This window comes from Triplophysa dalaica, chromosome 17, assembly GCF_015846415.1.
Source record: "Triplophysa dalaica isolate WHDGS20190420 chromosome 17, ASM1584641v1, whole genome shotgun sequence".
NCBI classification, from domain to species: Eukaryota; Metazoa; Chordata; class Actinopteri; order Cypriniformes; family Nemacheilidae; genus Triplophysa; species Triplophysa dalaica.
In genome coordinates, this window is record NC_079558.1 from 4,132,670 (window position 1) to 4,144,833 (window position 12,164).

The window sequence follows — 12,164 nt, forward strand, 5'->3', positions numbered from 1 at the left end:
TAGATTTTTTGAGAAAAGTGGTTTTGTGTCCATACAATGGAAGGCAATGGTATCCAGCGTTGTTTGGTAACCAACATTGTTCAAATATCTTCTTTTGTGTAACAAATTCATACAGGTCTGGAATGACATGGAGTTAATTGTAGAGGACTTTTTATTTTTTGGTGTACTATTCCTTAAACTATAATTTAATGCATTGCTCCTATTGGCTTATTGCTGTAATAGCGAAAATGTTGAACTAATGTTGTATCATAATTGCCAAAAAGAAATTGTTTGTTTTTTTGTTTTCCTTTATGATCCGAAATCAACCAGCTCTAAACATCAGTAAAAAATTAAATAAAAAAGACGCAGATGTGCAGTCACCAGCACTAAATCTTATCCCTAGATAAATCATAGCCATTGAAAAAACTTTGCATTTACCAATCGTGCCCTTTCTTCTTATTTCTGGAGATGGGGAGGGGGTGGGCACGTAGTCTGTGTTAGAGGATGTGGAGTCGTTCTTCTGGACAAGTAGTTCCACGCTGACATCCACCAGCCAGGTAATAGGCACCCAACCGAGAGACTGTTTATAGCGGGCGTACTGCAGGGCATTGGTGATCCACCGGACGTCGCGCCACATCTCGTCCAATTGCTTTGAATACACAAACAAACAGAACGGCGAAAGAAAGAGTTATTCCATCAGCAATGATGCCAATAAGTTGTTTTGAATGCACTGCATGCATTTTCATTGTTGACACTATATAAATGGAAATCACAGACTTTTTCTCACACAGACAATCCGTCCGCATTGAACACAAAGCTTTTCAAAACCATTAAAACGCATGACACAAAAGCTTCAAAGGGTGCCGGAGAAACGTGGTGCGAAATCCAAAGGGACGCGACCGCGACTAATATTGTAATTTATTTCATGTCATCTCTCTCCGTCCGCCCGTCACATCAGAGCCGAATCGTACATGTTGCTTCCATTTAGCGTGCAGAATAAAACTATAATGTGTTTTCAATCAGAGCTGTTAAGTTCCATGCAGTGAATCTTCACAACTACTGCTTTCATATTTTCCATCCCTGAGACCTACTATAGCAATTGTATTTACAAGGAGCTCATTTCAAATTGGAAGGAAAAAGGCCGAGCAAAAACGAAGCGGGGTAGACAAAAAAAAAGTGCAATCCGAGCTCTTTCTAGCGAATGCCATGTGAGATCCGGCTTATGGGAATGGGTTCTGACACCGCAAGATGACTCCTTTGGAAAATATGCCGGGCTTCTAACGACAAAGAGGGGACTCCAGTATGACAGGGGCAATAATATGAGTCTCTTTAGGTTGCGAAATAGACCGTCTAATAAGTGTTTGGCTGATGTTGCTGGCTGGGGCATATTGCAACAAATTAGGGGAAAATAAGCAGAAATAGAGAGCGTGGCTTATATCAGCCCCAGGGGCGAATTTGCTGAACAATCGAGCCGTTTTGCACAAAACCAGCATCTTCCTCATTGGAATGCGGAGAATATTTACACTTACAGTCACTTACAGAGCAAACACCACCAAAAAACTAATTTCTATGCAAATAAAAGTCAGGAGCGCCCACGGAGTTGTTCAATTATTTGTGCTTTCCATTGATTACGATGTGTTGTGTGGTAAACAATGGTTCAGATTATGCGAGTAATACCATGTCCAACAGTAGCCAAGTTCACTCATTCGAAGGATTGTTGTATTTAACCTAAAATAAATAAATCAATGCATACAGGTGTCGCATAATGACCCCCGCCACAAGCGTTCGAAAAGCGTGTTTTGTGGTCCGTCAGCTAGCTCTCTGACAGGACCTAACACGAGAGCAGAACCCCAAGCCCTTTCCAGCGACGTGCCAGTGTGACAGACGCTTTCTCGTTCGCCGCCTCCTGGAACATTATGGTTTTCTAGCTAATTGATGCCACATTGCTCAGCCGCGCACAGTGCCACAGTCACACTCATCGATCGGTATTATTTTTTCCCCTGGCCGCTCTCAGGCGCTGTGTAATCTGTGGTTAGCGCGCCTCTTTTTTCCAGGGCCTCTTGGACCTGACATCACACAAACACTCTTGTGGTTTTGTGGTCAATCTCAATTAATAGTCCAGACCGGGGTGGCGAAGAGGGATTCTTTCAGACCGGCGCGCTTAACACACGCCTCCCTTTCAAGTCGAATTGTGAGAGTCTGCTGAGCTGTTATTGAAATTTCGACACAAGAAAAACAACTTGTTTTACAGTTTATACGTCTAGTAGTTATGCTTTATGACATCAATAAACTATCCTAATTGGATTATTAGCTTAAATTGTTTTTGTAGTTTGATGTTTCCAACACTCCCAAGCAGCTAGTATTACACGCGCGTTTCTAGAGATCGAAACGCGCTGACGTATTGTCGAAAGTAACCAAGACGACGTGAGTGCTGCTAATAAAGGGGAATGAAGCGGTAAGGCTTTATTTCAGAACCCCCGGGGAAAAGGCTCTTTTGATTTTTTTAATCCCAAAACATTAAATGTTAGCAACTAACTTCACCACAGCGCTTTCCTAAACATTGTTTGTCGCTATGTACTGCCAAATTGTCCTCATCCATGAGGTCATTGTGTGCGATGACTAAGGTTTGCATGTGCAGTAATGTGAACTACTATGTAAACATTTTAAATTCGCAAATGGGATTCTTTGAAATTATCACATTTATTTTGAAAGAAGACCTAATTAATAGGTAAAAGAAGAGAATTTTGGGCAAAAGGGGATAAAGTATCCTTCACAAAACTAAAAATACTACCAAATTCGTGTAATGCAATAAAATGTATTAGGGAAGAATAAATTTGTTATGAAGCATGTTGGTTGTGTCCTTTCTAGACAAAACGTATGAATCAAACTCAAAACCTCATACCTGAATGTAGTCCAATATGTGCTGGTGCCTCTGTTTGGCTGTGGAGACCTCTGAGTCTGTGATGGCTTCTCTAAAGGCCTGCTGGGTAATCAGAGCATCCAGGTCCAGCACAGAGGAGAGCCGACAGTACAGGCTGATGAATTTTTCCTTATATGAACAAAAGTGAACTGTAGGGAGATAGAACGAAAAGGTGAATGCTATAGTTAGTAATTGACACCGTCTCATAAGAGCAATGCTGGTGCGATGTTATTGCACTGGGTGGCGTGCCGTGTGAAATCGAGACCCTAGGAGGGTTATCATTAATGTCCCGAAAACACTGACGAATCTTTTTAAAAGACGTGGTTGTAATGGAAATCTGTGGGTGGTTTACAAGTGTATGGTGTTTGGGCAGAAACTACCTCACGGTATATCGTTTAAAAGTTGCTTGAAACAGCAGCTGAATAAGCTACCAAGCGGCACGAAAACAAAACCCTGTTATTTCAAAGAAAGCGATCGTGCATTCTTTAAAGGAAATTTTATTGGATTGCAATATTGATTACTTGTTTAACCTTTCCTTATTTTACGCAGACTGGGCAGAACGGCGGGTGGTGGGGGCTGTTTGGCTAGCCGCAGTGCGCACCGCCACCCCGCTGATGTCTGTATGTGTGTGTGTCTGTCTGATTTACTAGAGGTCCTGAGGGAGTGTGACTGGGGGCAGTGGCGGGAGACGGAGGGGGAGTGAATCTGTGGATTTTTATAAGGCCAACTGAGCTAATATTGTACGGCTTGAAACAGAAGGCAGTGTACCGAGCTCAAACATTTGAAGAGGGAGGTTGAGGAACCCCGAGTGTGGCGTGTAGGGGTTGGTCTGTCCCGGGGCAGAGCAAACGTCGTCTGAGGCGGGCAGCAGCAGAAGAAAGGACACATTGTGACCCAGCTCCAGCACCTCGTGTGTGTAGAGACGGAAGTGCTTGGCCTGTGGAGGACACACACACACACAAGCAGACTTTAATCATTGTGGGGGTCAGAGGGTAACAATGTCATGCCATCATTAAGTATTGAGCAGTGAGCAAAAATCCCAAAACCGTAATGCACACAAAAACAACACTGAAATTAAGTTACTCTGACAAACGTTTACCATGACAACCATAAAGATAATACATTTAACATAATTATTGTCAACTCCGCAAAGTACTACAGCATATCCTATAATCTCTCTCTCAAACCATATTCATCCATTCTTCCGTCTATCCATCGATATCCATTCATCCATCATGCTCTCTTGGTCTCTCTCTCTATCTGTCTGTCTGTCCCTCTATCTATTTATCCATCCGCATCCAACCAACCCTCCCTATACACTATACATCCATCCATCTATATCCATTCATCTATATCTATCCATCCATCCATCAGTCCATTGTTCTCTCTCTCTCTCTCTCTCTCTCTCTCTCTCTCAATCTATCTATCTATCCATCTATCTGTATGTCCTTTTCGTCCGTCGGTCTATCTATTTATCCATCCGTATCCACTATACATCCATCCACCCATCCATCTCTCTCTATCTGTCCATCCACCCGTCCGTCTATTTATTCATCCGTATCCATCTAGAATGTCTGTGGTCGATTTAACAATCATCTTTTTGTGACTCTCATCTATTTCTTAATGCTGTAGTTTCCTGAGTTCTCCAAGGTTCACAGAAACTTTGCAATTAATAATCTTTCTTTCAACAGCCTTAAGACTTGTACACACCGGGACCATAATCGCATGCTCTTATCGGCAGCATTTTTCGAAAGGTTTTTCGCCGCTGATAACCTAACGGTTTTCAAGGCGGTGAGCCGAGTGAATGTGCAAATTCACTCCCTGACATACATGGTGCTTAATGAAAAAAAAAATACCCTGGTACACAAGGTGGCGCTGCGCAACTTTATGCTTCCGACACATGCTTGTCACTTGCTTCCTCTTCGTCAATGTGTGCTCGGCAAGACAGTCATGTGCTTGAGCGCCACCAAGACTTGTTTTACTGTAACTTCCAGGTAAGTGAACAAAAGCACCAATCTCATTGGTCGGCCAGTTTTTAACACGGCGAATCAAATATATATATATTTTTAAATGCCAACCATTTTGCGCGTCGGTGTGCACACTCACGCCCTTTGTTTAGTCAGTTAAACGTAAACGATAAATGCGCGTGATTTTCATCCCGGTGTGGACAAGCTTTCAGTCTTTAAGTAACTAACTGAATGACCTCAAAATGCGCAAGACTACCAGATTTACTATATTAAATACCTATGAAGCTATGGTAGAAACTATACCGATTTTTGTAAGCGTACTGGTAAATGTAGTGTACAGAAGACAGCTTAAGCCTTGTAAACTCTGTGCTGTTTGAATTCACATTTTTCTGCTCAAACAGCAATCCTTCTAAAGTTTTTCTCGGAGACAACTTTGTATAATATCGTTGGGAAACACAGAGCTCTTTTGATGGATTGCACATCTCTAGATGTGTATACACTGGCTCTGTTTGTTCTTTTTCCATTGTTCTGTATTGGAGTGGATAGTGTACTGTGCCAGCAGTACCTGGTGGAGAGGTAGATTGATCTGGTGCAGCAGACTCTTAATAGCCATCTGGAGCTCCGAGTAAAGGAGGCAGTCTGTAGTCTGCTCTGTGCCTTCCACCTCCACAGGGCCAGACAGAGACTGCAGCCATTCCCACTCATCCCTGAGAGAGAAGAGACAGTATTCAGTCAAAATGCACACACACACTTCTATATCACTGTTTCCAGAGGTGCACTCGACTTGAGTGGCGTTCAAGTTGGTTCCAAAGACTTGCAGGATTGGCACAGCTGCTCTCTTAGGTCTGACATTTAATGAGACAGCGTACCCATATATAAAAATGACGTCATCACCAAGTTTTTTATACAGCCTCACATTATTTATAATTCGAATGACTTTAGTCCCGTTGCAGAACTCAAAAAGCGATATTCTGCTAGGATAGAATATAAGGGTCTGATAGCCTCAGTCGCCATTCACTTTCATTGTAAGGAAAAAGATGCAATGAAAGTAAATGGGGACGGAGAGTATCAGTGCCTAAAACTCTACTTTCTTTCACTAAGCTTTCTTTAAAGTTCTCTGACTGTGAGAAGGTATAAGGCATCAGCTCACAGAATTCACAGTTCATGATGGAGCAAACAGGAGCTTAATGGTCTTAGTCTCAAGGACAGCCTCAAGGCTACTGTCTGGAAGGCTGGTTAATGGGGGGAAATAGAGAGAATTTCTTTGCTCCAGAGGTTTTCCTCGAGCCGTGAGTGGGCATCATCCTGTGTGAGCCTCCCACTGACTCCCACAGTCCAGACCCGTAGTAAATTTAGTTTTACTACCACACAGAGTAGCAGGATAATACACTCCCTGTCTCTACCAAGCTACCAAGGTCAACATGGTGACCCGAGATGAAAATAAATAAATAGCTCCTTTACCGAACAAAAACAAATAGCAGTTTTGTTTTGACTGTTAAAAAATGGTGGTGTCAAGAAACTATGTAAGCCTGCGGTGAGGGGGAGCCCGAAGCCCGACACTCAGATCAGGCATATTTCAATCTCCTCTGGCACACTTGCTTCGGCTGCATTTATTCATTTCACCAATCAGAAATATTCACTTTTGTCATGCTTTAGGTTTTAAACTGGATGTCAATTGTGAGTGAGTTTCATAAGAAGTCAAGTTCTTTTTTTATTTTGGTACTTTTTAGGGGGTGTAACCGGGGGGGGGCGAACTGCACATTTTCTGAGGGGTATGCAAGATCAGTTTTGACGTATGACATGACATACGCGTGTTGTATAACACAAATAATCAAAAGGTCTTTGGACTTACTTTAAAACTAATGCTTAGTTTGTGGTTCATTAATATTTAATGAATACACATCAATATGGTAGCCTATGTTAAACATACTTTTACTGTAACTTTATAATAAAACGTTTACTGAGAAACGAAATAAGACGGATAACATACATTTGCCTATAACACAAATAAATTAAAGGATCTTCCCCTTACTTTAAAACATTTTTAATTTGTGGTTCATATTTTTTGAAAACACACATCATCAAAGTAACACAAAGACAAACTCACTTACATTGAACAAATAATTTTTTTTTAACAAATGTTCTTTTGCGCTCTCGTCTCTGTTATCCTGTCAATGTCAAACAGCATTCTCAGACTCTCCCGAATTTAATTATAAAGCTAATTCACAAACAAAGATTTATTTTATAAGCGATATGTGGAGGTGAACTGATATTAACATTAATATATCATATATAATGATATGAACTACCTCTCAGGCAACGTTAAATAACAAAAACATTTACAGAGATGAAATGATAAACCAATATTTATCCACTTGGACATTGTTGTCCTCATTTTACTTGTCAATTAACTTGACTTTCTTGTTCTGTTCTTTGCTCGATCCATTTGGTCATGTGACTGTCACAGAGTGAGGGGTTGACATAATAACTTGATAAAATAAAATATATTTGCTGTTTAGAATGTTTAAAATGCTAGACAAAATTAAACTAAAACATGTTTAATAATTGTATATAATAAACGTATTATATAATTACGTTTTATAAAAAAAAACGTGACAATATTTTGGCACAATGCCCCTATGCACAGCATATAATGCATACCCCATTATTGCGACACTTGGTGTAGAAGATATCGTGGCACAATATATCATGATAAAAATGTATGATAAGTTTTGTAAAAATAGTCATCATAAATGTTTCTTTTCATTTTGTGCTTTAAAATCTAAATCTAAAAAAAATGTAGGATTTACAATTCCTTTCTTAATTATGTTAAAATTATGTTTTATTTCTCTGTAAATTTTTTTTATTACTTTACTTACAGAAGGTTTAATTAAACCTACAACATACTACAAAATCAAATACTACCGCATATAGAAAATTGTTCATGTTTTGGAAACAAATCTGTTAATTTAATTTAATTTTTATTTATTTTTCTCAAAATATTACAATACTAACCTATTGCGAACCAAGTACTCGCAAGATTTATCAAGTATATATAACATTTTTATTTAAATGTCTAAAAATGATCAAAAACCTGAAGCTGACCTTGAGACATTCCAGTTGTCTCGTATCTTGGTGTGGCAGAGCATGTTGGGCATTCGTTGAGGAACCAAAACCTTGATCTGATCCACCGAGCTGCAGAGCTTCAGGTAACCCAGATAAAGACCAGACGACAGCCGGTGCTGACTGCGTCTCTGATAGGCCAGAATGTCCTTAATCAAAACAACAATAAACACTCAATTTAAATTTAATGTTGATGAAAACATGAGTTTCCCTTGCCTTAGCAAAAACTTGCCACCGATATGTTGCTAAGTAGTTGTAAAAGACACCTGGTTGGTTGCTATTGATTTGCTTTACAGTTCCTTTGGTGTAAATGATGGGTGCTTACTAGTCCAAACTAACAGAGTTTCTGTGATATTCTCTCACCTAGATACGGCTCAGGTGATCTAGTCTACGTAATGCAATTTCCAACAGTTTTATCATTCACGGAAACGTAGTTGCTTAGAAACAAAATGGCACAATGTAAGGTGTCATATTTTTTATGATCTATATAGCAATGGTCATTACATGCCTTAGCGGGCACCGCTAATGAATGCCCCCATTCAATGATGAAATACTGATCTTGCCGAGGTCTTTGGGATGAGTTGTTGTTACCTGTATTGTGATGACGAGTATGTCCAGGGCATAGGGTTCCTCGGGGGTGGAAAGAGACTTTCTCTGACTCTGCAGTTTGGATATTTGCATCCACTTCCCATTAAAAAACGAATAGAGGCTGTCCATCTCCCTTACAGTTACGAGCAGCACGTTGCCATGGCGATCTTTGATGGGCTCATAGTGGACTCTGCCCAAGTTGTGGGTGCCAAGCAGGTTCTGTCGGGAAAGTAATAGAGGAATGTTCTCCGGAACATTTATTTAAAATGAACAGTCCTCCCACTAAGTCTTTATTTTTTTAATTAATATCTACAAATGACTCCAGAAGTAAACCCAGATTAACTAAATGTGGAGTACGGCGAATACATTTTACATGTCTTTTTGTAAAACATATTTTTTGGTACATTTGTAACAATAAATAAAGCAGCTACGTGCCCTGTGATGTCCAGAAAATTGTTATACGATACAAAAATATGCTCGAACACAGACACGCGCTGCTCTGAATTCCACACAAGAGATTATGCCACTCAATTTCAATTCGTGCCCAGATCAAATCCCATTATAGTGATAAATTGCTAGCAAAGGCTAAACACAGTGTTGGCAGACCTGCAGCTGGCCAGCGGCCGCCAGCATCTTCTGTCTGGATTGCAGTGTGGAAGAGGAAGAGGTGGAGACTGCCAAACTCTGTCTAAGCCACCGGACGTCCTCCCACATACAGGACAGCTGCAAAACACACACAAACTAGAAACTAGAGCAAGCTGTTTACTTCATTCCTCGACGTCATTTTGAATGTCTGTGAATGAATGCAACAGTTCTGAGTGATGTCTATCTAGAGTAGAGCTACATTCTTCCTTGAGTATTTTTGGAAGTCAACCGAGCCAACATCAAAGTACAAACATTTCTTTTTAGTTGCTTATTAGGAGACACTATTAAATAAACATGTGGACACAAATGCTTAAAATACAGACAGACGCCTTCCACAAGTTTAATTTTAACTTCAATTTCAACATCAAAACTTCACTTTGGCCCCTCAGACAAAGAGCTATATTTTCCTAATATTTTTTCTACGTTTTGCATCACACCACTTTAACCTTGTAATGATGGGCAAATTACAAACACACAGCCAGAGGTGGGTAGAGTAGCCCAAAATTGTACTCAAGTAAAAGTACTGTTACTTCAGAATAATTTGACTCAAGTAAAAGTAAAAAGTAGTCATCCAAATAATTACTTGAGTAAGAGTAAAAAAGTGCTTGGTTAAAAAACTACTCAAGTACTGAGTAACTGTTGAGTAACGTCTGATTTATTTTTTAACAAGCATTCAATCAGACAGACACAAATACAGTGTGTGTGTGTGTGTGTGAGAGAGAGAGAGAGAGAGAGAGAGAGAGAGAGAGAGAGAGAGAGAGAGAGAGAGAGAGAGAGTGTGTGTGTGTGTGTTTGTGACAAAAAATGCAGAAACAAACAACTTCACAAAAGAATTACTCCGTGATGTCACTATTAAGCTTCAACAGTAGTTGGTTCTCAAGGTTCTTGCTGTGAAGCTGTGATCGTTTTTCAGTGAACAGGAGTCCTTGATGACTGAAAAGTCTAAATTAAATTAAAATAACAATTAATTTGAAAGTTAATTTGCTACATTTCAGATTAATATATTTGTTTTCCTTAAAATTTTATTTAACAGTAACTTCAACACTTTGCAGTTTGAATGATGTCCTGCATAAACAAAATGATGGAAAATGTTTATGTTTCCACTGTTCGATATTGCCCACGCCTCATACACACACACAGATATAAGTAAACACTTTGTGACTTTTCGATAGCGCCCACGTCATTCTCTCTCTCTCTCACACAACATACTAAAGCATTGCAATGCAAACGCAGCCCGCTTCAGAGCTAAAGCGGGACTACAGATTAAGTGTCCCTAAAGAACCCACGTATCTAACAGTAGTTCTGCATTATATTAATTAATTTGCACGCGAGTTTTATTTATTTTTATACCGTGTAAGTTATTTTCTGTGTAAGTTAAATGTATGCACCGAACCGTGACGCCCATACCATTTCGGTTCAATGCAAATACATGTACCGTTCCACACATAATATATATAGGAAATGTTTAAAACATATGTAACCTAAAAGACAAACATTCGTCTATCCACAGCAAAAAAAAAAACGATTTTAGAACACAAACCGCTACATGTTTCCTCAAATTAGATGTTGAGTTTTTGAATGCTGAAATGTCCGTTTGTTTTGGGAGACACAGAAGACACCGCATAATGTAGCTGCTGTTTCGCACTTTTATTAAAGTAAACATGCTTTCAATATGAGGACAGGGGTGTTCCTCCTCGGCTGTGTCTGCATTGCCGATGGTTGATTGTGACATTTTAGTTTTGCTACGACTGTAAACTAACCCGTCCCGCCGAACACCGCTGAGATTGAGTATGGTCACGTGACGAGACTGCGCAACTACGTTTGATTGGTGAAACACAGTCACATGGTAGAGCCTTTGGCAGAAGTCTCACTCTCTGTCAAAATAAAACAATGACGCGTAGAATTTTAAAGAGGTCAAAAGAAAAGTAACGAGCTTATTGTAGCCTAATGTAGCGGAGTAAGAGTACAGTTTCTTCTTCACAAATCTACTCAAGTAAAAGTAAAAAGTATAGTGATTTAAAACTACTCCTAGAAGTATAATTTTTTCAAAAACTTACTCAAGTAAATGTAACGGAGTAAATGTAACTCGTTACTACCCACCTCTGCACACAGCACAGCGTCGAAACTGTGGTGACTGTTCACTTTGACAGAATATATTTAGGACGTTAAGCTGACCGCATGCTGCATTTGGAAGAAACCAAGCAAAATATTGACACTTGTCAAAGAGATCTGTTACGAAAACATCGAAAATGTATGTTTCAGTTTCAGCGTTAACAAAACGCACGTTACTCCGGTGCGGTATCTGCACGCTGACCTCTCCGCTGCTTAATGTCGTGGTCGGGTGTATGTTTTCGCATACCTTGGTAAACCACAGAAAGTCCTGCATGAGGGAGCTGCTGTATGAATCGTCCACCTCCACGATGGGGATTTGGTCCTCATTAGTCACTAGCAGATTGTCCTTATGGTAAAATACTGACGCTATATAAACTCCCCTGAAAAATGCAGAGAAAAACCCATTGAGAACAAGAGTCATTGAATATGTTCATCCATAATGTGAATTCAAAAATGCAAACTTTTGGTAAAACGAAGATACCTTTTAAGAGTCTTGACAAATTTATTAGAAGAGTGAAAAAGATGTTTCAGGCTTCGGGACACTGATTGTTTACGACTTGGATTCTGCAGCTTGGATGTGTCTGGAAAATAAATGCACAGGTAAAAACAGCGTTAAACAACAAAAAGTTATGGTGCTCTTATAGGATTGGCCAAGTGTCAGAAAGTGTGCTGATGTCTAGTTGTAACAGAAATCAGATGTATTATTGTTCGGTACCATCAATATAAGAAATAGAAATAAGAAATAGACAATTTAAAGAAACAGTCCCCAAACAATGAAAATTCTCTCATAATTTACTCAATGCTTCTTGCTTCTTTAAGTGATAGTTCAC

The 12,164-nt window shown here is 39.6% G+C and overlaps 1 protein-coding gene across 4 annotated transcripts in view; it reads right to left on the reverse strand.

Moving 5' to 3' along the window:
- The window catches only part of ankfn1 (ankyrin repeat and fibronectin type III domain containing 1), a 76,605-nt gene that overhangs the window by 3,752 nt on the left and 60,689 nt on the right, over nt 1-12,164 (reverse strand). For all 4 annotated transcript variants that reach the window (XM_056771435.1, XM_056771434.1, XM_056771433.1 and 1 more), the window contains 9 exons: nt 11,816-11,915; nt 11,582-11,714; nt 9,184-9,300; nt 8,581-8,796; nt 7,972-8,138; nt 5,432-5,573; nt 3,668-3,836; nt 2,882-3,048; nt 418-628 (listed from right to left, as the gene is read on the reverse strand). In XM_056771435.1, coding sequence (XP_056627413.1) covers nt 418-628; nt 2,882-3,048; nt 3,668-3,836; nt 5,432-5,573; nt 7,972-8,138; nt 8,581-8,796; nt 9,184-9,300; nt 11,582-11,714; nt 11,816-11,915 — 1,422 coding nt within the window. The remainder of the gene's footprint in view (nt 1-417; nt 629-2,881; nt 3,049-3,667; nt 3,837-5,431; nt 5,574-7,971; nt 8,139-8,580; nt 8,797-9,183; nt 9,301-11,581; nt 11,715-11,815; nt 11,916-12,164) is intronic.